This window comes from Hibiscus syriacus, unplaced genomic scaffold, assembly GCF_006381635.1.
Source record: "Hibiscus syriacus cultivar Baekdansim isolate YM2019G1 unplaced genomic scaffold, ASM638163v2 tig00000910_pilon, whole genome shotgun sequence".
Lineage (NCBI taxonomy): Eukaryota > Viridiplantae > Streptophyta > Magnoliopsida > Malvales > Malvaceae > Hibiscus > Hibiscus syriacus.
This window is the reverse complement of record NW_024061831.1, coordinates 841,000-867,261: the sequence shown is the minus strand read 5'-3', so window position 1 is coordinate 867,261 and position 26,262 is coordinate 841,000. Positions and strand designations below refer to the sequence as shown.

The window sequence follows — 26,262 nt, the reverse complement described above, 5'->3', positions numbered from 1 at the left end:
ATGAGGATTGGAATAACATCACATGCATATAAGCATCATTGAAATTTTAGTTGTTCTGTGGCATCCCCCAATCGAGCATGCCATAAGCTCGTTTTTTTAGAAACAGAGAACATCATACAATCAATAGTAGCAGAAACTGAAAAAAAAAACAGAACCTAAAGATGTCAAAGAATCAGGTTGAACAGAGGAACAAACAGGCACCCCTAGACTGAAAGAATAAAAAAAAGTATAAACCTCGAGACAGCCTACTAATCCCCTCATTTTTCCACTTGAGAGTTCTTACAAAACACATAAATCTGGAGAAAAAGTGACACTGAAATTAAGATCTTTGGTTAACTTCGATACAGAGAGCAGGTTTTGTGAAAACTGTGGTACATACAAAACATTAGTTATAGTGTGCGAATGATCAAAATGAAAGGTTCCAGTATAGGTAATAGGAGTTGTTTTACCATTTTGGAGGTGGATAAGGTGTGATGATGGATCAAAGGATACATGAGAAACTAAGTTTTGTAAATCAGAAACCATGTGGACAGTAGCACCCATATCTAGAATTCAATCCAATGACTTACTAACATGAGAATTATTAGATAAAGAATCTGCAAGATTAGCTGCTGACTCCATGGAGTGTCCTTTGTTCAATAGGCCACTATCTGATCATATTGCTCCTTGGTGGAAACTGATGCCACGAGATGGTCACTCATATTGCTACCTTGATGGGGCTCCAAAACAGAAGTCTGAACTGATTGATTGGATGCAAGGGCTGCCTGACTTATCATTCTTCTTAGTGAACTTAAAAATGGGGGAAAGTCTACTAAACGATAACAATTCTCCTGTTTGTGTCCCCGTATTTTGCAATGGTCACAAACCCCATTGAAACGCCAACGATCATGATTGCTTGAAGCATTAGAATACATCATTGAAACCTCAGAGACAGGAGATACCCCCGAAGATAAAGACCGTTGCAACTTCTTCTGCACGATCATGGAATAAGCTTGATTTACTTCTGGCATGTTCTGCATGAGTAAGATCTAACTACGTACTGCTGAATATGAGTCAATGAGTCCATAAGGAACTAAAACAACCTCTGTTGAGCTAGATACCTGGAGCTCTACTGATACATCTCACAGTTGCAGGTTGAAAAAGGCACCAACGCATTGTACTCATCCCACAAAGTCTTAATCAAGTGAAATAGGTCGAGATGGTATACTCTCCTCGCGTTAATAACGCAATCTCCCGATGAAGAAAATACACCCTTAAGCTATCCACCTTATCAAACCTCTCTTTAAATTCTTCCACACCGACGCAACACTAGATGCAAAAACAATCTCAACCGCAAAAACAATCTCAACCGAAACTCTTTGCTGGCTGTGTTAAGATACACGATAATACTATGGCATTGCAACCCTTCTTCTTCATAATCCCTTATGCAACTCCCATCTAACAATTCGAGCTTTTTTTTTTTAACCAACAAAGCGATCCTCATGGACGACTCCATCTACTGTATTTCTCGATACCAAGAGTTGATGCGAGGCCAAGAAACCTCTAGGCGCATCGGAAGGATTTAAAAACAATGGACGATTGAAGTTTATCAGTGTATCTCAGTCGCCAGAGGCATTTTGAGAGATAAAAGGGAAACCGAAAGAAAAAGCAAAAAGAGGGAAAACCCTAAATTGTGAAATGAAAAACTACTCCCGATATCTGCTGTCAATCTTGATAAGAATAGGCTTCAACCCTCGTCCAGTCCAGAAGCCTCTCAACCCAATATTAAAAGAAGGAAGACAGAGAACCCAAGATCACTCACGCAAGCAGATGGAGAACATCACAAAATTCTACAAGAAGGAATATCACCTTAACGATCGAAACCTTCTTGTTTTTTAAATTAAATTTACTTTGATACCACGAATTTCATATATCAAACTTGAATATATTTATAGAAGTAAACTAGGCTAACAATTCATAACTAAGCTGAAACTAACTTCTAACAAACAAACAATTTATAACTACTTTCTAACTCTTATACTGCATGTTATGCTACTCATAACATGGGAGAAAGAATCTCATCTTAAAATGATGTCCTTTACTACTATTTTATTTTGATTTTCTGTTGTTGGATTGAACCGTATATAGAAAACGAAGAGGCTAAGCCCTTCAATTTCCAAGAACCATATACTAGTTTGAGCACTGAATATATTGCAAACTTACATATATTATGTCCTTTTCCTATCTTTGTTGAGACCATCCTTTGTTTGATTGATGATTCGAAAGAAAAACCCAAGCAGTCCATGTGGGCCAATCTTTTGTTTTGATTTCGCCATGGTAGCCAAACCTCAATGCAGACAACAAGTGAAGCACCGGCAAAAAAAACGGAAAATAATAGTCATGCACGTGAATGTTCTGTCCTTTGCACGTGGAATCAAAGTTCAAGCTACATATCGTTTAGTTATGACGCCGAACGATGTCGTGTTCTGAATCCCACTTCCTGTTTTCCGATTTAAATTAATCACACTTGTACTCTCGTAGTTAGTCCACCTTTTTCCTCTCTTCTTCAACTTCAAGGCTTCCCTCTCTCTCCGGTCGATGTGCATTCAGTCAATTCTACAAACCCTAAAACCGAAAACTAACTTCATGCCTCTTCTTTAAATTATTTTATTGCTGCTGGGTCTAGTTTGAGCCCCTTCTTCTTCCTTTTATATTTTTTAGTTTTGTTTTGAGTTTATGGGATGCAATGATTTTGATGCCAATAAGCATTAAAGGAACCACACCAATTGGAAGCAAACGTATTTGGGATTTTGCTTTAAGTGTTTGCAAACTGGGTTTTCTCAAATGTGGAGGTGAATGAGAAGTTTTGGAGCAGTTGTTTGACAATGGGCAGGCGTCACGTATGGCACTGCCGGCTCATGCATTTCAGGTGTTTTTTTTATAAAAAATTCTAGTATATCAGCTCTTTTTGTACATTGATACTTCGAACAAAATTTCCAGTTACCGCCTGATTCTTTTAGTCTCGTTTATGCACATTATTGTCTTTAGCGATGGTATTTTTTTTTATTCTCTTTTGCGTTTGTTATTTCTTCCTATATTATAAGGAATTGTTTATATATGCTACTGTAGAATGAATTTATGAATACGGGTTGCCGGAGTTTTTATTGATTGTGTGTATAATGATTTTGTGGGTCGTGACTTTATGAATTTTTGATGACTAAGCCCATGTTTATGGATGTTTGTGTGAATTTCTTTTATTTGATCCTATTAACCGTTTCATGTAAATAATGCTACTTGGGGAAATTTTCATCTTCCTGGAATATGCACAGTTGGTCAAATTAATGTATCTCTTTGCATTTGGAAGTACAAAAGAAAGTTGAAATTTTATGCTAATAAGTTTTAATTTTAGTTTAATTATCGTTCATTTTCTGGCTACCAAGTTATTTCATTGCAATGCGACACCTACTTTTGATGAGCAGTTAGGTAATTACTAAGACTACCAATATGATAAAGCAATTTGAAACCTGGTCACGACTTTAGATGAAGTCGTATATTCCATGAAGCCATGGCAGACATGGTGTTAAACATGGTGGTTTTTTGTGTCCTTAGTATCATTACATATTGCTGGCTTATTTCTTTGTGATAAATTCTTGCATGTCTCTTTCAACAACCACTCATTATCCTTTTTTCCTTTCTAAATGGTGTACAGGTTGTGGCCATTACCGTTTTCTTTTTGCTATCGGTTTCATATTTTGCCTTCTTTGCTCCCTTTCTTGGAAAAAATATCTATGAATATGTGGCTATTGGTGTCTACTCTATCATGGTAACCACTATAACGTATAAAACTTCTTTAATTGCTTTCCTAATTATTAACTTAATGCTTGATTTAATTTTCAGGCACCCTCTGTCTCATCCTGTATGTTGGATGAACTGCCATTGACCCTTGTGATTCTGGAATTCTCCTTGAAGCTGACAAGGCATCAGTTTGTAAATCACACAATTAAATGGATCTGCCAGGTAGGTAACCTTTGATTATTTTTATGTATGGTTTTGTTAATAGATTGCATGATAATTGTGAACTTAATTGGATGATGGTTAGAATTGTCATTTGAATTTTTTTAATAGTTTCCTGTATTAAGATATGAGCTTCTGTGTAGACTGTAGTCTATTGTTCGTCTCAATTAACCATAGATTTCTTGCTATTTAACCAGAGAATGCATCTTCTATCAAAGAACCTTGCAGGATAGGATTAAAGTATGGAAGTGAATATAATAGGCATAGTTCACGATGGTGTTCCAAACTTGGAGGTTTCTTTTGTGCTTGCATCGTACAAGAAGATTGCTGCAAAGATGAAGACCTTTTGCAGCAACAATCTGGAGAAGAAGATGCTTCATTCTGCACATTGTGTAATGCAGAAGTAAGGGTCACTCTACTAGGATAGCCTCTCCCTACTCCTGAGCCACTCCCCCCTTCCCAAAAAAAAAACTTTTGTTTCCTCTCACTGTTTTCTCCCTTTTCAATGAAAACAAGAAAAGAGAAAGAAAATGAAAGCTAATTTTATAAAATTAGCAACAGGAAATAGTCCATGCTTAGACACAAAAAAAAAAATTCTTGATATAGCTTTCACTTCTTATATGTGAAAAAGAAATTCCCCTTTACGAAATTCCCCTTTACGTTCTGCTCATTTACTTGTATCTGAATAGACACCTCCGTGCTTTTCAAGCAAGAATATCCCGAGGGTTGTATTCATATTAATTCTTAAGAATTGACATACTAATGAAACAACTGGCTTGCTCATATTTTGCTTTATCTGGAAGAAGCTTGTTTTCTGATCGCATGTTTTTGAGCTATAATAACTCTTCATGCCCTTCCAACTCACCTTTTGCAGGTGCGCAAATTCATCAAGCATTGTAGAAGTTGTGAAAAATGTGTTGATCGATTTGATCTTCATTGTCGAGTGAGTTATCAAATATTCATCTTTTTCCATTTCATAATTTTCTTGGGTAAATTTCTTGTTTTTTGAGAACTACTATCGAGAATCGAATAGTTTGAACGTTTAAGTTATGTTACTGGACTGGAAAGCACCTAGGGTTTCTGGTTGACTAATTATAGTGCCTTGGCCATTTGCTGAAGTCTGCATTTTGCTCTATAACTTGTGATTTCTTAGTAGTGTTCTGAAAACAATCCTGCCTTTTTGTACTGATTTAGAACTTCATGTGGTCTTGGCCATGACTAAACTGTTTTACCATTTTATCCAGTGGTTGAATAATTGCTTGGGCAGGAAAAATTACATCAGTTTTGTGTGCTTGATGGCAGATAGCCTTGTTTGGGTAAGTTCTTAGGATAACTTTTGGACAACGGCTCATGTCACTCGTTGGCATCTCCTGACAAGAACTGAACTTATTTTTATGTGCCTTCACATATGCATGTATGTGGTTGAATTTGGAGTTGGCATTGCTGTCTTTGTGCGATGTTTTACTGATAGAAAAGGTACAGAAAGTGATATAACCGAGAAGCTCGGAGTTGGATTCTCCCGTACCCCCTCTGCTATTGTGGTGGTATGTTCTCTGCATTCTCTTCCTAAGAACTCAGATTGTTTCTGTAGTATTACTATGCTTGTGAGAGAGCACCTTGATTGATTGAGAAAATTTAGCATTGTTGATTTAGTCATTTTCAAGTACCAAAGATGCTTGATTGTAGAGTATTTGTATTTGATTTATTTTCTCGTTTTGGATCTATTTTGCAAGCTCTAGAAAGTGGATTTTGACTTAAAGCTCTGATTCTCGTGGGTATTGAAAAACAAAATTCCTAGTTCTAAAATGTGAATTGTGTGGTTGGTGCTTCTAAATGTTCTATAATTATATATGCTTGTTTACCTGAGACTGGTTGAAATACATTACCGCTAGTGTTCACTTCTCTAAGAATGAATGAAAACCTCGGTTGTCATGGGTTTTGCCTAACATTATACAAATGATCACAGGCCTTCTGCACTGCTGTTTGTTTTCTTGCAATTGTGCTTCTGGGAGAACTGTTCTTTTTCCATATAATTTTGATCAGAAAGGTGTTTCTTTAGAACTCCCTCTCTCTTATACTGTCTTAATATGTAAATATTGAACCATTTTCATTTCTAACTGCGGGGTATCACTACATATGAATATGTTGTTGCAATGAGAGCGCAAAGTGAACCACCTGGACAGTCTGCAGATGATGAATATCAGCAGAGTATGCCATCGTCACCTACCAGTTCAGCTGTGACTGCCATAAGCGGAAGAAGCTCTCTTGGAAGGAGCTTGCAATACAAAGGTGCTTGGTATACCCCACCTAGAATCTTCATGGACCTCCAGGTACCACTTCCTTACCTACTAAACATGAAAACTGTCATTTTATATTGATGGTGGTGTATGCTATCAAAAATGGATAATGAATGTCGCATGCAAATTGTGGCTACATTACAAATATGAATTTAAGATGCCTGCAGTCTCTCTTAGGGTGATCATCTGTCATGGATTTTCGGTTATACGATAAAAGTTATAACTGATTAATTTGTTTTCTCACAAAGGATGAAATAATCCCACATTTGGACCCGGGTCGCTTACCATCCACAGTAGATCCGGATGCTGTACGGTCACCAGACAAGGGTAAAAGACTGCCCCAACATCCTGTCCGGATAAGTGCATGGAAACTTGCAAAATTGGATTCTAACGAGGCGATTAAAGTAGCTGCCAAAGCTAAAGCAACCTCATCCGTCCTTCCTCCTGTAGGCTCTAGGCATCATCCATACAGTGCTGATCAACTGTCTGGCAGTAACATCAGTGGAAGAAGCAGTCCCATTAGTACTGATAATGGGTTTCAGACTAAAAATGCTAGACCAGGGCATTGAGTTCATACCCTTCTTCTGCGGCATGTTAATTTCTGCTGCAGGGTGTAGGTTCCAAGCTTTTTAAGGTAATTAGTTGTCAGTCAATTCAGGACAGGTTTTCTTTCAGAGGAGACTGAAATGAATCAGCTTTACAAAAATCAAACAGTTAGTTAGCAATGCATTTTGAAGTTATCCCCCGGGGTTTTCTGCGATTCAATTATATGAGTCACGACATAATCTAACCACTATTTACTTTTTGATAACGACATAAGAAGAATCTGTAAGAACAATGTTCAGCAGCAAAAAGCAGTAGGTGGTGAAAATGAAATAGCATTCATTTGTATGAATGTTTAGGCTGTAACTTCACTGCCCGTTGCTTTTGAAATGGGCTCGGTATGTTTTTGTCCTAATATATTATAGTATAATGGACGGCTTAGAGTTATCTCACTTGAAATTATCCTATCTAAATTATTCAATTTTGTTTAAATATTAGAAAAATATATTTCTATCTTAATATTTATATATATTTTATCATTGAATTGAAATAAGTATAGCTAAATTTGAAATATTTTAATCTAATATATCAATATGTCTACTTTAAAAGGATTAACTTAATATAATAAATTTAAGAATAAAATTATTCAAAATATAACATCTCATAGAATGTTACATTACTTAAAAGATAAATATTAATAGTTCCTTCTTATATTTTCAAATAATATTGTTTTGGTAATATTTTATTATCATCAATGAATAATGTTTAAATATTTTTTAAAATATGCAACGATAAAAAATAAAATTAGATATACTCAACCAACAATTTAAAATAGGATAAACAACATGTTTAATACCTAAATTGTTATTTTTGTTTCATTTTATCACTTAAACTTTATTTTGTTTCATTTTATCACTTAAACTTTATTTTCTTTCAAAATCATACATAATGTTTAATTAAAATTTTATTTTGGTACCCACCGTTAAAAATTTAATAGTAATATTGATATATCACCATAAGATAATACCATATAATTATTGAAAAAATATCATGCTAATAATTTTGTTAATTTTTAAACGACATGTGCTAAATTAAAACCTACTAAACATTAGACATTATTTTAAAAAATAAAGTTTGAATACTAAAACAAAATAAAAAATAATAATTTAGATTACCTTTTAAAATAAAGTTATTATATCAATAAAAAATATTTTTAAAAAATTATCGAGACTTATAAAAGGTTAGCCCAGCCAGCCCTATCTTATCATCTTGGCCGTGCATAGCGTAGAGCATAAAAAAGGCTGGAAGACAACCACTGGAGTCTGGACGCTATTAAAAAGATAGGAAAATCAGAAACAAAGAAGGAAAAAATGGAGACTTCGTTGAGATACAGTGGAGATTCCAAAGCTCTAAGAGTCCACGCCAAGGAGAAGTTCCCCATCGACTCCAAAACCTATTTGCAGGTACGTATGCTTCTAAAAGCTTTCTACTTTGTTGATTTTGCTCTTCCATTTTCTTTTCTTAAAGATACTGTATTCCTGTACTAAACTCGATTAGATTATTCTAGATTGTAACTTCACTCTCTGTTTCTTTCCAGCTTTTTGTGGATTGCTTATTTGAATTCTGTTCTGAGAGATATAGAATTTGAGATTTTTCTCTCTTTGTTCTTTTCTTCTCTCTCACCAGTAGGATTTGAGATTTGGCCGTGAATGTTAGTCGGATATTCCAAATACCCAAAAATGACCCTATTTTAGGTCTTCTCACCCTTTTATACGGGATAATTCGACATACATACGCATATTGAGTCCATTTTATTTGATAAATCTTTGTATCTATCATTTTATATGTCAGGTTCAAGGCGAGCTGGACACAAAAACTGGAGTCCCCAATAACTTTTGTGCAATGATGAGGCACTTCTATGCTGATGTATGTTATCCCTAATGGTTATGCTCTTGTTTTAAGAGCATTCTCTTGCAAATTTGGATCTTTTCTTTTCCCAGTTTAATAATGTGTTTGATAATGTTCTGTAGTTGTCTACAAGCCTTGGTGTAGGATTGCGCTATGATAGGCGTGAAAAGGTGCGGTACACGCTGCGAGGGAAAAAATCTTTTCTGGTAACCAACGATGATTCGGTGAATTTCGTTGTCAAGGGAAGATATGATGTTGATCAAGAATTCAAGGGGGTAGGTTCAGCCTTTAATTTTGCCAATATTTGGTTTGTGTGATTTGTTTTTTTTTCACCCATGAGTACATTTTAAACACCTGTTTCTTCGATTTCATCTTTGATTGGGAAAATACCACCTAAGCTTCCTTTAATCTGGTGATTCTTTTGTGAGAGTACTCAAGTAATTTATGTGTAGTTTTAGCTTTCTTTTGCTGATAGTTTATGCAATTACTACAGAGGAAGTCGGAAGGAGCTGCTGAATTTACTTATAAAATATTGAATTTCCGGAGAGACCAAGATGTTAGACTCAAAGTTGGTTATGAAGTACTTGAGAAGGTAATACCATTTTATAATGTTTTTTGTAAGATGTAGCGCCTACTATGAATATTGCTATACTGTCATATTATCCCTCCCCAATGCAAGCCTTCTGATCGTTACATCCTAAGTGCATTGTATTTCTCTTTAACCTGAAATTATTTCCTTTGTCGAAAGTAATCATTTTCAATACCATTAACCAGAACTCTTGAGTCGATTTTTGCTCGACCCTCCAAGGAAGAAATCCATGCTTTGTTTCCGTTCATGAGAACTTGTAAATTCCTTTGTTTTACCTGCTTCTTTGTTTTTTGCTTGGTGAATGTTCCTCTTTCAGGTTCCATATCTGCAGATTAGGGAAAATAATTGGACCCTCAATGCTGACATGAATGGTAGATGGAATGTAAGATTTGATTTGTGAGAATGCACGAGATCTACCACATGTAGTGGTGAGATGTGTAATGCGAGTTTGAATGTGCAATAGACATGTGTAACGATCATTTCGATTTGGGTGGAAGCAGACATTGCCCTGTTGAGGCTTATTAGTAGAAAGAAACCCACTAATATCATGGATGGGTCTTTAATTATTTTCTTTTTAAATTGTGGATTCATTTTCTTCTGCAATTGCCAGTCAAATGTTTTGCCTTGAGAATGGTAAATGCTAGCAGTGTGGAAATGCAACCTACGTTTCCATGGTAGGTGGGATGCTCCATCTAAAGGGAGAAGAGTTCGCCTCCTAAGATGGTAAATGAATCGAATTTGGACAAATAAATCCTTTATCATGCTTGTTTATTTATTTCATTGCTAAAGTTATGGGGGGAATCGGCTTTGCTATGTTGGTAGAGTTAAATTTAAAATTGAATTAATTTTCTTTTAAGAAAAAAAAATTAGGTTGTTTCAAGTTGAGTGTAAATTGGAGAGAACGAGATAACTAGAAAGAATATTTTTAAAATAATTTTTATATTATCATTTATTTTGATAAAAATATATGTAAAAAATATATAAAGTACTAGCATAATATTAAATTAAAATTTATTTTAATTTTATATTATTAAACTAAAAACTAATATTTTATTTGATTAGTTTTTTATCTGATAAAATATGTAAAAAATTAAAAAAAATCATGTTAAATTAATTAGGAAAAATATAAAACAGGTAAACATATTTTGAAAGTCGGATTAAAGCGAAACCGAATTTTGTTGGCATGATATCGGGTCGGATTTGGATCGGCCAAAAACCCAACCTGCCCGCCCGTTGCATCCCTACACTTCTGAATACTGATCCGGGGGGAATGGCAAAAGCGCAAAGCTAAACCCAAAGACAGGCTTCGAAATTGGGGATGGGGTTTTACTCAGCTGCTCCTGCACTGTTGCCCTTTGCTTGCTGTATCCTATATCGTTTTTCTTTTATTGTTCAATTAATCATCATCATCATGTGGAGGCGACTGAAATTAATCCTTTTTTTTTGTTTAAGTGTGAGGATATCTCAATCTCCTAAACACAATGGCATCAATTTGGCTTCTTCAATTCTCCCTTCCCTTCCAGGTAATTCCCAAATTTTCCCAAATATTTTATTTTATTGCCTTTATATATGCTTCCATTGAATTGGGTTTCTTTCTCTCGGTGAATTCTCTGATATTTGCTTTGTATTTTCCTTCAATTTGGGGGTGGAAGCACCGGGTTCTTCAAATGGAACATTGTTGCTACTACATCATAGGCATTGTCTAAGCCAACGGATCAACTGGATTCCTCTTAACACCTAATAGAACGTTTTCGATGAGAGCTATTAACGATTCAATGAGCTCCGAGGAGGACAATCGTGCCCAGAACGAGGTTGTTGATACAGCGAAAGTACTCTGGTGGTAGATACCAAACACCCACACTTGCCTTATTTCAGGAATCTATTACAGCTTTTCCTCCCGTTGTTTTCCTGGTAATATTCACATACGGTTCTGTATTCCAATTCCAAACAGACTAAGGGTACGTTTGGTTCACGGAATGTAAAATTATCAGGGAATAAAAAATTACCAGGAAATAGGATTACTAGGAATGTTGTATTTTGTGTTTGGTTGGTTTAGCATGAATGTAAAATTACCGTGTTTGGTTAAAGGAATAAAAAATTATTGTAATGTATATTTGACCAAATTGTCCTTATTATATATTTGTATAATATTACAAATTGTAAAATATTTATATATTTTCTTTAAAAAATTAAATTCATAATATTTATATTTTTTTTACAAAATTAAAAATATAAAAAAATGTTTAATGAAAGGGTAAAAAAAATTTTAACCTCTGAACTTCATATAAAATTTTAATTATAGATTTTTTTTGTAAATCTAAAATAATTGAAGGATAAATTTGTAATTTAACATTCGTAAAATTTTTATTATTCAATGACAGAAGAAGGATATTTTTGAAAAAAAATAAAATTTTATGGGCATTTTAGTCCAAAACGCCGGTAATGTTATAATACCTAAGGGAATTGAGGTAATGACATTTCCGGTAATATACCCAAAAAAATTTACTATTGGTAATAAAACATTACCAGGAATGAGATTCTCGGCCAACCAAAAATGGGAATGTGGGATTCCCATGGGAATCCCATGGGAATTCCACAATCCTTGAACCAAACACCCCCTAAACGTTATTGATAGTTTAGATTTTGAGCCTACGCGAGTATTTTACTATATAGTGTTCCAACATCGGCTCCTCTGTTGGTGCGAAGGATTACTCCAGTATGATACCAAACACCCACACTTGCCTTATTTCAGGAATCCATTACTGCTATTGTTTGTCATATTGCTTTCATTTTCATGCCGGTAAAACCAGTAGAGATGGTATTTGTATGAATTACTAGGAACTCTGAGTCTAGCATGAAGAACCCTGCCCATTTCATTCGTCTCAGATGAAATTTTTTCCCAAAAACTACTTTGCACTGGGATTGTGTATTACAATTACAATTGTGGTTGTTGCTCTGAACATGATGCACTGCAGAGAAAGCTTAAAGTAGTACAAAAAGTAACTAATTTTATAAGTTTTGCAGTGGCAATTAAATATTACTATCAAGTTTCTCACATGATAGATGGCTTATATATTATTGACAATTTCTGTAGCCAAAGTAATTAGGTTACGTTGTCTGCATAGTCAACGATGTAGTTCCATCAGTAGTTTTGGATGATAACAGATTAATGGACTAGATTAGTTTGCACTAACATTTAGCAACTGCAACATGTTTGATGGACTTCTGCACACGTGAAGCTAATAAGTTGGTAAAACATTTGTGCTTATCCTAAATGAGGCTTTTTTTTGTGGGGTGGGGGGCAGGTGCATAATGTGTTGGGGATTCACATCTGCAGGCTTACTGATTGAAGTTTCTGTGTACCCAAACGGTTAATTAAGCCTTATTCATTGTACGTCCTGTCTGCACATTTTAACCTTTTTGAAAAATTGAATTGTTTGTATGCTGGAGGAGAAGTTTAACAATCTGTTTATGGACGGTAGAAATGCTAAAGATTTCCAAAGACCATTCAAATTAAATGACAGGTCGGAAGAACCTGTTGAGTAGGGCCCCATTAACAATTCCAGAGTTGAAGCTAAGCCCACTAAACCAGAGCATGCCTCTGATTCGATTGAAAATAACTTGTCATTGGAGGAAATGTAGCAACCCTGAAATATTTGGACTTGGTATCAGTTTATCGAGTACTAGACATTCGGCAATGAACTCCTGATTTTGTAGTATTTGAATCTCCTTGTGAATTACCACTAGGTGGCCCAAACTGATCAGCAGTTGTAAAAAGGAGAGCAAAGTTGTTCATATAATTGCAGTATTAGATTTTATCCATATTATAAAAAGGCAGATTTTATCGAGTACTAGACATTCGGCAATGAACTCCTGATTTTGTAGTATTTGAATCGTCCTAAATTACTGATCAACGTACGTTGAATAACCGATGGGTCATAGGTTTCAGATCTCGTAAACCCCAATCAATCGTCTTAATCTTCTTTCCCTGCATGCATTAAGGGAGCCGAAGAGTGAAAACGGACCGAGACGAGTGAATCTATGTCTGGCTCGATCATTTGATTATTTACTCAAGAAAGCAACGATGACGAAACCAAATCCAACAATGAGCAATGCCTTATAAATGCATTCTTGGGATATGATCAACCCCCGTCTCCCTAAACAAACGCCCTACTAAACTTAGGTGGAAGGCTCAAAGGACCCTATTCACCCATCCCCCTAAGGATGATCACCATCAATCAATCATACCCTAATAGTTTAAATGGCAAATTTATTCATTTTTTTATTAATTTATTACAAAATAACCTTATCCAGAATCATTTGGTAAAATGACAGTCAAATGGCCCATGTAAGAATATATCGTGTTTTATAAAAAGCGTTTAAAAACCTCGCATTTTGCATAACGTAAGATCCATACGACGTGGAACAACTTTTCATATAATTCAATTTAATATTTGGATAAAAGACTAGAACGTAAGATCTCCAAGAAATTGAATTTATCGTGAAATTTATTATAAGAGCATCGCGTTTTGTAGACAGCGATATCATAAATTTTAAAAATAAATAACAATTAAAAATATCATATTTAAAAAATATGAAAATTATTAAAAATATCCTACAATTATAATTTAAAAAATTTTAATTATTAGATTTTATTAAAATTTAAAAAATAGAAAAAATGATTATTAAAAAAGATGGTAATTAAAAAATTATATTAAAATATCCTAAATCATTTAGCTATGAAAGAGAGGTCAAGATTAGAGCATAATGACAATAAATCCAAGAATAACCAATAATAATAAAAAAACATAAATATCATAATCAAATGTCATAGAAAATATCCAACAGAATATCTAAAATAAAATACTAAACAATATCATAAAAATCTAAAATAAAAATATCCAAAGTATGAAATTAATCAATCCTCAGATGGAAAACAAACCTCCAAAGTGTCAATACGAGTTCCTATAACATCAAGTGGGTATACATGATGAAGAACCTAATCAAAATGAGTAGACATGTAGTCATAAAAGAGACTCTAAAGTGACGGGAGGGTAAGGAGGAACAACATCAATAGGTGCATCGACTCCATGAGTGACGAGATCATCACCGGGAGCAATGTCATCATGTTTTTTTCATCCAATTTCGATTTTCAAGCCTAAAGCCCATTTTATTAACCAATGCGTAATCAAGTTTACTAGATAAGGGAACGCGAGGATCAAAAGAAGTATTAAATGGGTACAAAAAATGTGACTAAGAACACACGCAGAAAGTAAAGAGACAGTAACATTGGTTCTTTTGATGATTGTGTTCACTAAGTCAAGAAAGATGATTTTGGTATTGTTTTGGACAATTTTTTGTGCGAAAATGATAATGCCACCAATAGTCCAAGTGGCGCATATGAGTGGTGCCACCATTCGAATGAAGGAGGAACCAAATGATGAAGAGGTGTAAAAAACGTTCGTCAAATTCAAAAGTGGTGGGATTATCACCTATAATAGGTTTAAAATGAATAAAAGTTTCCTCATTATAAAGACCATTATAAGGAATGCCTAAATCTGTAGCAATGGATTTGGGAGTAAGCTCAAGTTCAACACCCATAAGAAAATAACGAACTCTAAAAAACTTTTCAGAAGGGTTTTCCTTAAGAAAAGTAGCATTGCAAAATAATACTCGAACAAGCTGAGGGTGAATGGAAGGTTCAATTGAGATGAAACGTATGCAATGTCAATTAAGAATGGTACGGTAAAAGTTCAATTAATACTCACCCGAACTAAGAAAATTCACATCAAAATTACATTCAGATCGAATAAGATGAGTGATATAGCGTGCGTGGTAACAAGAAAGAGCTTCAAGATTAGGAAAGCATAGGCTTTCAAAAGATTGTGGATCAAGAGCTTGAGAATTGAAAGCTTGATCGATCCTAGGGCATTTGGTAGGAAGTTTAAGAGCCATTGGAGGTGAGAAAAATAAGTGTATGTGCAGGAAATTTTCATTGGGGATTTTTTACAAACACTTCGTAGGCAAGCCTAAAAAACAAGGGTTGCTAAAACAAGCATATTTAACACTAATAAACAACTCGATTGATTCAAAATGACGTATTTAAAATCATTATAAAGTCATAAATTTAAATTTAAAAGCAACAAAATGTTTTAAATTGAAAAAAATATTTAAGGTTAAGAAAAAATACCACGAGTGAAGATGAAATGAATGAAGGAGAGGACGAACGGTGATTTATGATCAGAGGAGGAGGAGTCGTGACTTCGGGGCAGAGATTTGTCGGGTTTGTGTTTGCTATGAGGTTATACGAATGAGTTCAAAATAGGTTTGTGTAAAATAGTCGTGGTTTTAAAGAGTTTTTTGGGGGTTTAGAAACCCAATGAGACAGTTTCAAAAAATCACTTATAGTTTCGAAACCCCTTTAGCAGGGTTTAGAAACCCAATGAGACAGTTTCAAAAAATCACTTATAGTTTCGAAACCCCTTTAGCAGGGTTTAGAAACCCAATGAGACAGTTTCAAAAAATCACTTATAGTTTCGAAACCCCTTTAGCAAGGTTTATAAACCCAATCAATTATACGAACCTCAAGCCTCGTAGTATGAGGCCTATTGACATGTCACATTAATAACATACGTCGGTGTTGTCACGTCAGAAATTGAACTTGTTTTCTACGGTACTCTTATAATCTATATACGTCTAAAAATACGAATTAAATATATTACATCAACTTGACAGACATTCAATAAACATAATAACTTAAAATTTTGTTTCGTTTTAAAATATTTTTATTTCAACTTTAAAAATATTTCCTTAACCACTTAAAATCATAAATTAATATTTTGACATCAAAAAACCAATCTATTTTTAGGCAGTGATTAGACAAGTTTAATGTTGTTTCATAAATTATATATTATTATCTAAACATTACTAGGTTTTAAAACCATTTTAAATATGGTAATTTATTCATTCATCAATACGGATATAGTTAGTTTAATCAAAATAAAGTGGTCATATTTTATTATTATAGACCATTTAAAATAAAACTGATAAAGCATATTGATAACATACATATACATGTCACTACTAGTCAAAAGTAACATAAAAAATGTCTTACTGATACTGATAATGAAGACGTTCTGCAAAAAGATACTCGGGAGGCTTCTCACTGCACGTCCTTATCTCATGAAAATCATCATGCGCTAAGTATAACTTAGTGAGGCAATAATAAACTAAGATGAAATAAAAATGAAAATATCATAAATATAATAAAGCATTAAAAATAATTTAATCAAAACGTTAAACTTTCAAACCGACTTATTCAAGTCTAGTACTTCATCGTAACCTGAAAATCAACTTGTTCCATATTCTTATAGAAATCATGATATATAATACCAGATAACATAAACATAACATATTCTGTGCCAACTTAACATGTTCATGACTTTCATATTTCATTTTCATAGCCCAAAGTATATTTAAGAAAATATAAGGTATATGAGTAGAGCATAAGGTGCACACTACGCACATCACAGTGCTAATCATAACTGATCATAAGATGCACTCCAAGTGCAAATCATATCATAAGAACCAACAGTGCAATACATAATGTACATGAATGTACCATAACTTAACTTGAAAATAATCAACTTAATGGCATGTCAAATGTACCTACGACTCTCAATGCAACATACAGTGGGCTTATAAATCATAATATAATTATTTGTTAATCAATGTCTTAATATCATAAACATTTAAAATTTATCAGCATAGAAATCGTACTTGGACAATTCATCCCTAATTAATTCATATATTTGATAAATATATTATGGAAATAATCCATAATTAAAATCATAAATCATATTTTAAGAATAATATGAGGTTGACTTATCGCAAGTCGTCATCGATCATAATAATTAAATAAATAACCACACTCACCTTTGCCTTACTACCGAACCTTTTATGAGATACTCCTAATCATGTGCTTTATCATTTCCTTTCGGATCGTTTGGATCACTAGATTTATCGTAGTCTAACAACATAACATAATAACATAGCATATTCAAACTATATGTTAGTATCGAACTAACATAATCCAAACTTAAAAATATAAAAGTCTATAAAATAAAATCTATAATTAATCGATACAAAAAAAATCACGCTTTCATCATAAATTTCAAAATTCTCAAAATACTCTTTAACCTCCATAAATATTTAATTCCAACTTTAATCCCTCGACTTTTGCCAAATTCATAATCAAGCCACTAGTAACGAATTCTTTCTAGAATTCACCTTAACTTTTCCATTAAATTCATAATGATCCTTCACTATTATGATCATTTCATATTAATTACTAAAATTTTCAGCACCATAGTAAAATACTAAAATCAATACTTTTAACATTCAAAAACTTGTAATTTCATCATATACTTAGACTTTTCAAAATCAACCATCCAATTTGGTAAACTTGCAATTCAACCCCAACTCAATTTTTAAATTCAAAAATCAGCATACTAATAAAATTTTCAGCATTGCAATAATTTACCCAAATGATACTTCTACATTTAATGAACTTGCAATTAAGTCCTAATACTTATAGGACCATTGGAATTCAACCCTTTTAAATTTCCAAAATTTGTAATTTGGTTCCAATCAACTTTCTATCTTAAATTTCCAGCACTTAAATGTTAAAATTAACATTGAACACCCCAAACATCACATCCTTGCAATAATATCCCACAATTCTCAAAACTTGTATATTAGCCCTTTTACTAACTCAAGGTTCCAAATTGATCCAAATTAATCTCCAAATCACATAGAACACTTCTAATATCATTTATAGACCATATGAAAATTTTCAATAATTTCCCCCCAAATTCCTCCCTATTTTCGAACCTACATAGTAATTTAGGACGAGGTTTTCATTCAATTTCAAGCATTAATCTAACCTCCTAGCACCAAATTCATGTTATTCCAATCATCATAACATCAAATTAAATCAAAATTAACCAATTTCATAAAACCCTAATCATGGTCAAACCTTATACACACATGTACAAATAATTTTAATCATTATACATGCTTTAGAAATAATCTCCAACATCAATAACATAAAAATCCTTCATCAAGTCTTCAAAGTCCATAAACCCTAAATAAACCCTAATATCCAAATCTTATGAAATAAGCATGATCACTATGTAATATTTATACCAAATGATAGACAATTTCATGTAGATTAATTCTCTATTTAATAGCTTAATCCAACAATCAAGTATGTAGCTTCAAAAATAAAAAAATAAAATCTTACATTGGAGAGCAATGATGGTTCAACCTAGGTGAAGAAAATGGCTGAAAACGTGTTTAATTTCTTGATTATTCTAGTATTAGAATCCTCAACAAAACACTACTTTATAATATAATTTAATTTAAAATTCAATTAATGAGAAATCCCAAAAATACCATTAATGAAACTTGATAATTTCCAAATGCAATTGCATTGTCTTCCATTAAAATATTTCATAGTCAAAGATGAATCAACTTGGCTTTGACTATCTATTTTGACCATGTAATTTTTAAAAATTGCATTTTAGACACTAATATTCCACTGTTAAACCACATTTGAAAAATTACACTGATCCGTGCTTAATTTATAGAATCTAAAATATGGAAATAGTATTTCCAATCATTATCTAACATCCTTCAAATTTTCGTAAAATTCTGGTTCGATCTGACTATTCGATTTCTATATTGAACTTTAACTCTTTATAGCTTTTAACATAAATCCCGTACTAAAAATATGAATAGCAAGAAAATTCTTGTCTTAGGCCACACTATTATATATTCAAAATTATATTTTTGGTCCATAAACTTTTCAAGGTTTATACTTTAGCCATCAAACTTTTAAAACTTACATTTTAGTCACTAACCAAAATTTGGGGTATTACATTCCTTCCACGCTAGGAATCTTGATGGAACTTGCTCTCTGCAGAACGCGAGGTCCATACTTTCAGATAAATGAAGGCAAGCACAAGGAAAACAAATATGAATGAAAACAAACCAACCATAGAAGACAAACACAAAGGAAGTGAAGGTGAAGGCAAACAAACCAACCATAGAAGGCAAGCACAACGAAAGTGAATATCGTCAACTTAATTTTCTAGATGTTACTTTCAAATAAGTGTTTCAATTGTAAATTTATTCGAGAAAGACTTCTCGAATCTTATATAGTTTGAAGTCATTACAATTTCTCTAATGTTTTTTCTTTTATCTGTATGATCATAGATATTCTAAAAAATATGTCGAGAAGATGAACTATTACTGCTTTGATATACTACGATGACCAGATGTTCGATGATGTATCTCTCAGTATCATATTTTAGTCGTCAAACACCGTTATGATAACACTACCAAGAAAATTAACATATAAGAAGTTGATTAAGGAAGTAAAGAGAAATGTTTCACATGCTTAAGGGAAAAATAGAACCGTTGAAGTATTGATTACCGACATTGTTAGAACCATTAACCTACTCAATATACCACATTGCGAATAACGATGATGTAGAATTGATAGTAGAATCCCATTTGCAATATTCATTAGGAGGGCCCCTAGAGTTGTATGTAATTTTTTCTAATGATAATGATATTACTAGTATCATAAATTAGAGACTACAAATTTTGACCTCGATCCTAATGTCTGGAGTCTGACAGCCAATTTATGAAATGACTTCAACTTATTAAGTACACACAATACACACAACAACTTGGGTGTATCATCGTATTCAATGCTAAAGCATTCTTGTGTAGCTAGCTTCCACTTTGACGTGAACTTGCCACCAAAGCAACATTCAACGTACAATACATACAGTCTAGGTGTGGCAATGTCATCTTCTCAAAATGACACGAAGCCTCCATACCATGAAACGTTTAACATGTTAGATGATTTCTCATCTAGATGATATTCAACGTATATCCCTAGTACGGATTACGTGTTAGCATCTATGAGGAGACATTCTTGGGCTCGTGTGGTCGACTTTGATTTTGGTGATACGATTCGTGAGCGGTCTCAAGATTGATACACGACTACTACTCCTATTTTCGTAGCATTTTACAACGTAAAACTATTTCGATTTGAGGGGGATCATTCTGGTGAATAACTGGATTACGTAGCCTTGAACACTCTGAAATTTTTGTAATTCCCATAGATTGAGTAATACAATAAATGTGGTGATAGTGAACTCTATATTGGAATTACCTTCAAGACAAAAGAACTCGTCGAGAATGCTATTAAAAACTACAATATACGTCGCTCAGTTACGTTGATTGTGAAAAAAGCACCGGATATTTACAAGGGTGTTGCTTCTTGGGAGAAATGAATTCGCTCATTTGATGGGGTAAACGATATGATCATATGATAACGAACTTGGCTAATGTGAGCAATTCATAATAGAAGGAAGTGTAACATTTTCCTATCACTTCTATTGTCAAAGCGACATATTATTAGTTGGCAACTCTTTTTGCAACCTTGGAAAAGAAAATAATTCACTGGATGGTGGGTGGCCACATAGTCCACCCAAATTTCCTCACAAAATTCCAAACATTTATGCAACATTCAAATGCAATGAATGTGACATGCGTCTCTCGTGAACAATATAAATTTCATGTCTTGGAATATTCGAGGCAATTGGAAGACATACAGTACAATGCATATGCTGTTAATCTTCAACAAAGAACCTGCGAGTGGACTCTTGTGTGCACGTCATTATTGTATGTTCTTCTGTATAGATTCACTATATGAGATTCGTTGATATGGTATACTTACTTGAAACCATATTCAAGGTTAGTGTTGAGTTAATCGATCGACGAAATCGGCCAAGAGGGGGGTGAATTGCCAATTAAAAATTTCGTGGAAGCTTTTGCAGAAAAATTGAAAGTAATTGCACAGCGATTTACAGTGGTTCGACTTTCTCAAACAAAGTCTACGTCCACTACCTTAGCTATCCACACTAAGGATTTTCCTACAAATTCACTAATTTGTTCTTTCTTTTGAGGCCAAAGAGATAACCTTATAAAATCCCTCAAGAGTATACCCCAACTCTTGAGAACACTCTTTTTCCCAAAGAGAAGATTACAAATTTGCAAACTTACAAGAAAACCTCACAAGGTAAGATGTTTGCACAATTCTAGAACAAGAAAAGAATACTCAAACATAATTACAAATGAGCACAAATGGTGTTCTTGAAAGCAAAATGAAATATTGAAGGAAAATTGGCTTGATTTGCACAAACTTGGTGTTTGATGCTTTCTCTCTTGTTTCTCTATGATTTCTTGTTGATCAAGAGCTTCAGAACTTGTTTAAATACACCTTGAATCTCTTCTGAACGTTGGGGATGATTAGTGAAGATCATATAGCCGTTTTAGTGTGAAAACAATTAATAAAACAGTTTGGAGCGTGGGGGGAATCGGTACCCCCTATGGGGAATCGGTTCCCTAAGTGTAAAATTCAAATATTTCGACCGTTGAACAGGGGGAATCGGTACCCCTATGGGGGAATCGGTTCCCTCCGAGCATTCTGGAAATCTCGGAGCCAAACCATTCAGGGGGGAATCGGTACCCCCTTGGGGGGGAATAGGTTCCCTCTGAGCAATCTAGAATTTTTGGCTTTGAAATGGTTCGAAATACTTTGAAAGATTATTTTGAAATTGTTTTAAGATTAAAACTTAATTTTACACTTAAGTAAGGATTAAAAATGATTTTTGAAATATTTTGAGTAATGTATTGATATTCGAATAATTATATCGAATATACTTAGAAAATCATTTTGGAAAATCTTAAAATTCATTTAACTTAATTTGTTATATCGAAATATCAAAATGTTTTCAACAATCTCCCCCTTTTTGATATAACAAAACATTTTAGTAATTTTAAGATTTTGAAATCAAGTTTTGAAATTACCCCCTTACTTAACACTTCTCCCTTTATCATTTTAAAAACATACTTAAAATACACTTTTACTCCCCCTTACTTTAACACTTCTCCCATTTATCATTTTAAAAACACACTTCTCCCCCTTTTTGTTAAATTAAAAAGATTCAAATAAACGTGAAAAATATTAAGCCAATTGATTAGGTATATGTATGCATAAGCTGCTAAGATCACAATTAAGAGAAACGTTAGCCATTAGTTCCGTAATCAATATTCATAAATAATGTGATATGGCAAAATTGGTCATATTGCTAAAATTATGTAAATGATGCAAAAATAAACATTAAGCTCAAAATGAAAGTGAAAATCAAATCAAATATATAAGCATGTAAGTTCAAATATCCAATTATTCAACAAATTCAAACACCCAAAATAAAACAATCCATGAACATCAAAATGTTTCACAATTAAAAGTTCTGAGTTCGGGACGATAAATCCATTGACCCTAAGGCCGAGTTTGATAAACAAATTACTAAGGAGACAACCATAAACCAAGGTTTCTATATACTTGGAAGGAACAATGTTTATGAAAACTCACTAAAGATGATCTATGGCAGATTAATCTTCTTTTTATGTTGGATACAATATATCCACCATATATCTATGTTCCTAAGGGAGGAGTACCTACCTCCGGATGGTCTGAACCACCAAGAGATCAAATAATGAATGAATCTATCACGATGAGTTCTTAGGGTACTCTCACTATCCTTAGACTTATAGGATGAATCCACAGTCTCTTTTTCATTAAACCTGAGTTATCTAGTCCAAAATGGGTAGCGATTGTGCCGGAGTCAATAAAAATGAATTGTCCTAAAAGATAGGATCAAATTCCTATAGTTCAGATCGGTGCTCATTTTGGACATACCACATTGGAAAAAAATGTGGACTAATTGATGATAAACCAAGGTTTGAGTTTAAAGAGTTATCAAACTTCTAGTATTTAAGAGTAGGAAGATATTGGAAGTTCATATCTTCTATAGCTTGGATCGAAAGGATACGCTCTTCCCAGATTTTGTATGACTCAAAACAAGTATGGTACATATGGTATAGATTTTGTCCGTAACCAGGTATGTTGAAACAAGAGTTCATAATGGTCATATTTGGGTTATTTGGATTGGGTGGAGGAATAAGAGGTCGATTTTGACTTGAGCTACTAGACAAAGTCCTAGGTCGTTTAGGATTTGACATCGTTTAAGAATCAGAATAAAACATATAACCTGCAAATTTAAACACACGTATGCAATATAATCAAACTCAAAACTCAAATGAGTCATCAATATTTCAAGGTTCTCTAAACTGAATCCTAAAGGGCAATGTTTTGAAAAACTATTTGGAAAATAATGTTTGAAAATCATAATACGTATAGTTTTTATGAAATTGGTTGTAAAATCATCATATAACCAATGCCCGATGTAATGTTCATCTTAGAACTAATCAAAACTAGTTCTATGTTCATAAATTGATAAATAGAAGTTTGGAAAAATACCTTGAATGATTTCAGATTTGAGTGAGATTAGATGAAGTTTGCACGTTTTTTATGATTCCAACAGGTTTAGAGGATGATATTTGAAGTGAATTTCGATTAAAAACGTTGATTTGAGGCAAAAATGGAGATTTGAGAAATTGAGAGAGAGAACGGCGGAATGGTTTTGGGGTTTTGGGGTTTTGGGTGTTCTTGCCCGATTTTAACAGAACCCCAGGGGGGTATCGATTCCCCTGTGGGGGGGGGAATCGGTTCCCCTTCAAAGGGGGATTCGATTCCCTCATGGGGGGATCGATTCCCTCTGCACCAAAATGCTAAAATCTGACTTTTAAGCACATAAAATGCTAAATTAATCTTCTCTAGTGGTATAGGCAACTCATATATTGAAAAATAATTATGTTCAAACAATTAAATTAATCTTTAAACATTATTTTGAACATAAAATTAATTTTCACTAAGAATCATAAACTCCCCCTAACTAATAGCAAGAATGCAATCAAAAATTATTATTATAAGCATTTTTCAGTATTATTAAAAGTGCTAAATTATTTTAAACACTAAGTGAAGATAGGTTAGTTAAACCTAATTCTCTTCTAAGTGTCCAAAACCTTTCCTTGTCTAAGGGTTTTGTAAAGATATCGCTAATTGATGCAAAAGTATCAACATATTCTAGAACTACATCTTCCTTAGTGACATGGTCTCTAATGAAGTGATGTCTTATTTCAATGTGCTTAGTTCTAGAGTGTTGGATATGATTTTTAGTGAGACAAATAGCACTAGTATTGTCACACTTGATAGGAATGCTACCTACTTCAATTCCATAATCAAAAAGTTGTTGTTCATCCATAAAACTTGTGCACAACAACTATGGCTGAAATGTATTCCGCTTCAGTGGTAGATAATGCAACATAATTTGTTTCTTTGAAAACCAAGAAATCAGCATATTTCCAAGGAATTGGCAAGTACCGGAGGTGCTTTTCCTATCTAATTTGCATCCTCCATAATCCGCATCAGAAAAGGCATGCAAGCTAAAGCTAGAGTCTCTAGGATACCAAAGTCCTAACTAGGAGTGTCCTTAAGGTATCTAAGATTCTCTTAACAGCTAGTAAATGTGATTCTTTAGGACATGATTGAAACCTAGCACACAAGCAAACACTAAACATAATATCCGGTCTACTTGCAGTTAGATAAAGCAAAGAGCCAATCATTGACCTATATAATTTAACATCTACACATTTACCTCCTTCATCTAAGTCAAGCTTTGTGAAGAGCTCATTGGAGTGTTATGAGGTTTCCTATTTCCAGTCCAAACTTCTTGAGCATATCTTTGACGTACTTAGCTTGATTAATGAAGATGCCATCTTTTCTTTGCTTGATTTAGAGTCCCAATAAAAATGAGAGCTCCCCCATCATGCTCATCTCAAACTCACTTTGCATTAGCTTAGAAAAATCTTGGCAAAGAACATCATTAGTAGAACCAAATATTATATCATCAACATAAATTTGAACTACTAATAAATCTTTACCTTTTCTCTTTAAAAACAATGTAGTGTCAACCTTTCCTTTTAAAAAACCTTTTTCAATTAAAAATTTGACAATCTTTCATACCAAGCTCTAGGAGCTTGTTTTAAACCATAAAGAGCTTTTGTTAATTTTAAAACATGATCCGGAAAATTTGAATCTTCAAAACCTGGAGGTTGTTCCACGTACACTTCTTCTTTTATAAAACCATTTAAAAATGCACTTTTAACATCCATTTGATATAATTTAAATTCATTGAAACATGCAAATGCTAATAACATTCTAATTGCTTCCATCCTAGCTACGGGAGCGTATGTTTCATCATGGTCTATGCCCTCTTCTTGAGTATACCCTTGAGTAACAAGTCTAGCTTTGTTTCTCACTATATTACCACTCTCATCAAGCTTATTTCTAAATACTCATCTAGTACCTACAGTAGATTTATTTCTAGGCCTTTCAACTAATGTCCATACTTTACTTCTCTCAAATTGATTTAACTCTTCTTGCATAGCCATAATCCAATGTTCATCATTTAATGCTTCTTTAATATTCTTAGGCTCTATGCATGAGATAAATGCAACATAATTACAAATATTTCTAAGAGAAGATCGAGTTGTTACCCTTTTGATGGATCACCTATAATTTCACCATCCTTGACATAGTTGTACTGTCTTGGATAAGATACTTCCCTTTCTTCAATGGTTGGATTCTCAAGAGGATCATGAGTTTCCTCATTTTTCGTTTCTTCCTTTGATGATGGTTCTCCAACGTCATGTCTAACGTCATTTGTATTTATAACACCTACATCATCATTCACACAAGAATCCTTCCTCGGAAGGGGATTATCATCGAAAACAACATGTATAGACTCTTCTACAACTAAAGTTCTTTTATTAAATACACGATAGGCTTAGAATTTAAGGAATAACCCAGAAAAATTCCTTCATCAC

At 33.5% G+C, this 26,262-nt stretch overlaps 1 protein-coding gene, 1 long non-coding RNA gene and 1 pseudogene across 2 annotated transcripts; all 3 read left to right on the top strand.

The window, feature by feature from the left end:
• Window positions 1-3,544: 3,544 nt before the first annotated feature.
• On the top strand, window positions 3,545-6,888 carry LOC120115914 (annotated as a pseudogene).
• Window positions 6,889-8,135: 1,247 nt separating this feature from the next.
• On the top strand, window positions 8,136-9,909 carry LOC120116056 (outer envelope pore protein 21B, chloroplastic-like). The gene is made up of 5 exons (XM_039136624.1): window positions 8,136-8,296; window positions 8,685-8,759; window positions 8,864-9,016; window positions 9,235-9,333; window positions 9,647-9,909. The coding sequence occupies exons 1-5, from the start codon at window positions 8,204-8,206 to the stop codon at window positions 9,728-9,730; spliced, it is 504 nt and encodes a 167-aa protein (XP_038992555.1). The 5' UTR covers window positions 8,136-8,203; the 3' UTR covers window positions 9,731-9,909.
• Window positions 9,910-10,754: 845 nt separating this feature from the next.
• Window positions 10,755-12,267, top strand: LOC120116069. Its single transcript, XR_005515525.1, has 3 exons — window positions 10,755-10,853; window positions 10,983-11,170; window positions 12,217-12,267. It is a non-coding gene; the product is annotated as an uncharacterized LOC120116069 (long non-coding RNA).
• The last annotated feature ends 13,995 nt before the right edge of the window (window positions 12,268-26,262 follow it).

What these genes read in the sequence shown, in the direction of transcription:
- LOC120116056 (XM_039136624.1), top strand. Translation starts at nt 8,204, where the DNA reads ATGGAGACTTCGTTGAGATACAGTGGAGATTCCAAAGCTCTAAGAGTC. An exon ending in ACTCCAAAACCTATTTGCAG is followed by an intron (nt 8,297 to 8,684) that starts GTACGTATGCTT and finishes TTTATATGTCAG; the next exon opens with GTTCAAGGCGAGCTGGACAC. An exon ending in TTGATCAAGAATTCAAGGGG is followed by an intron (nt 9,017 to 9,234) that starts GTAGGTTCAGCC and finishes CAATTACTACAG; the next exon opens with AGGAAGTCGGAAGGAGCTGC.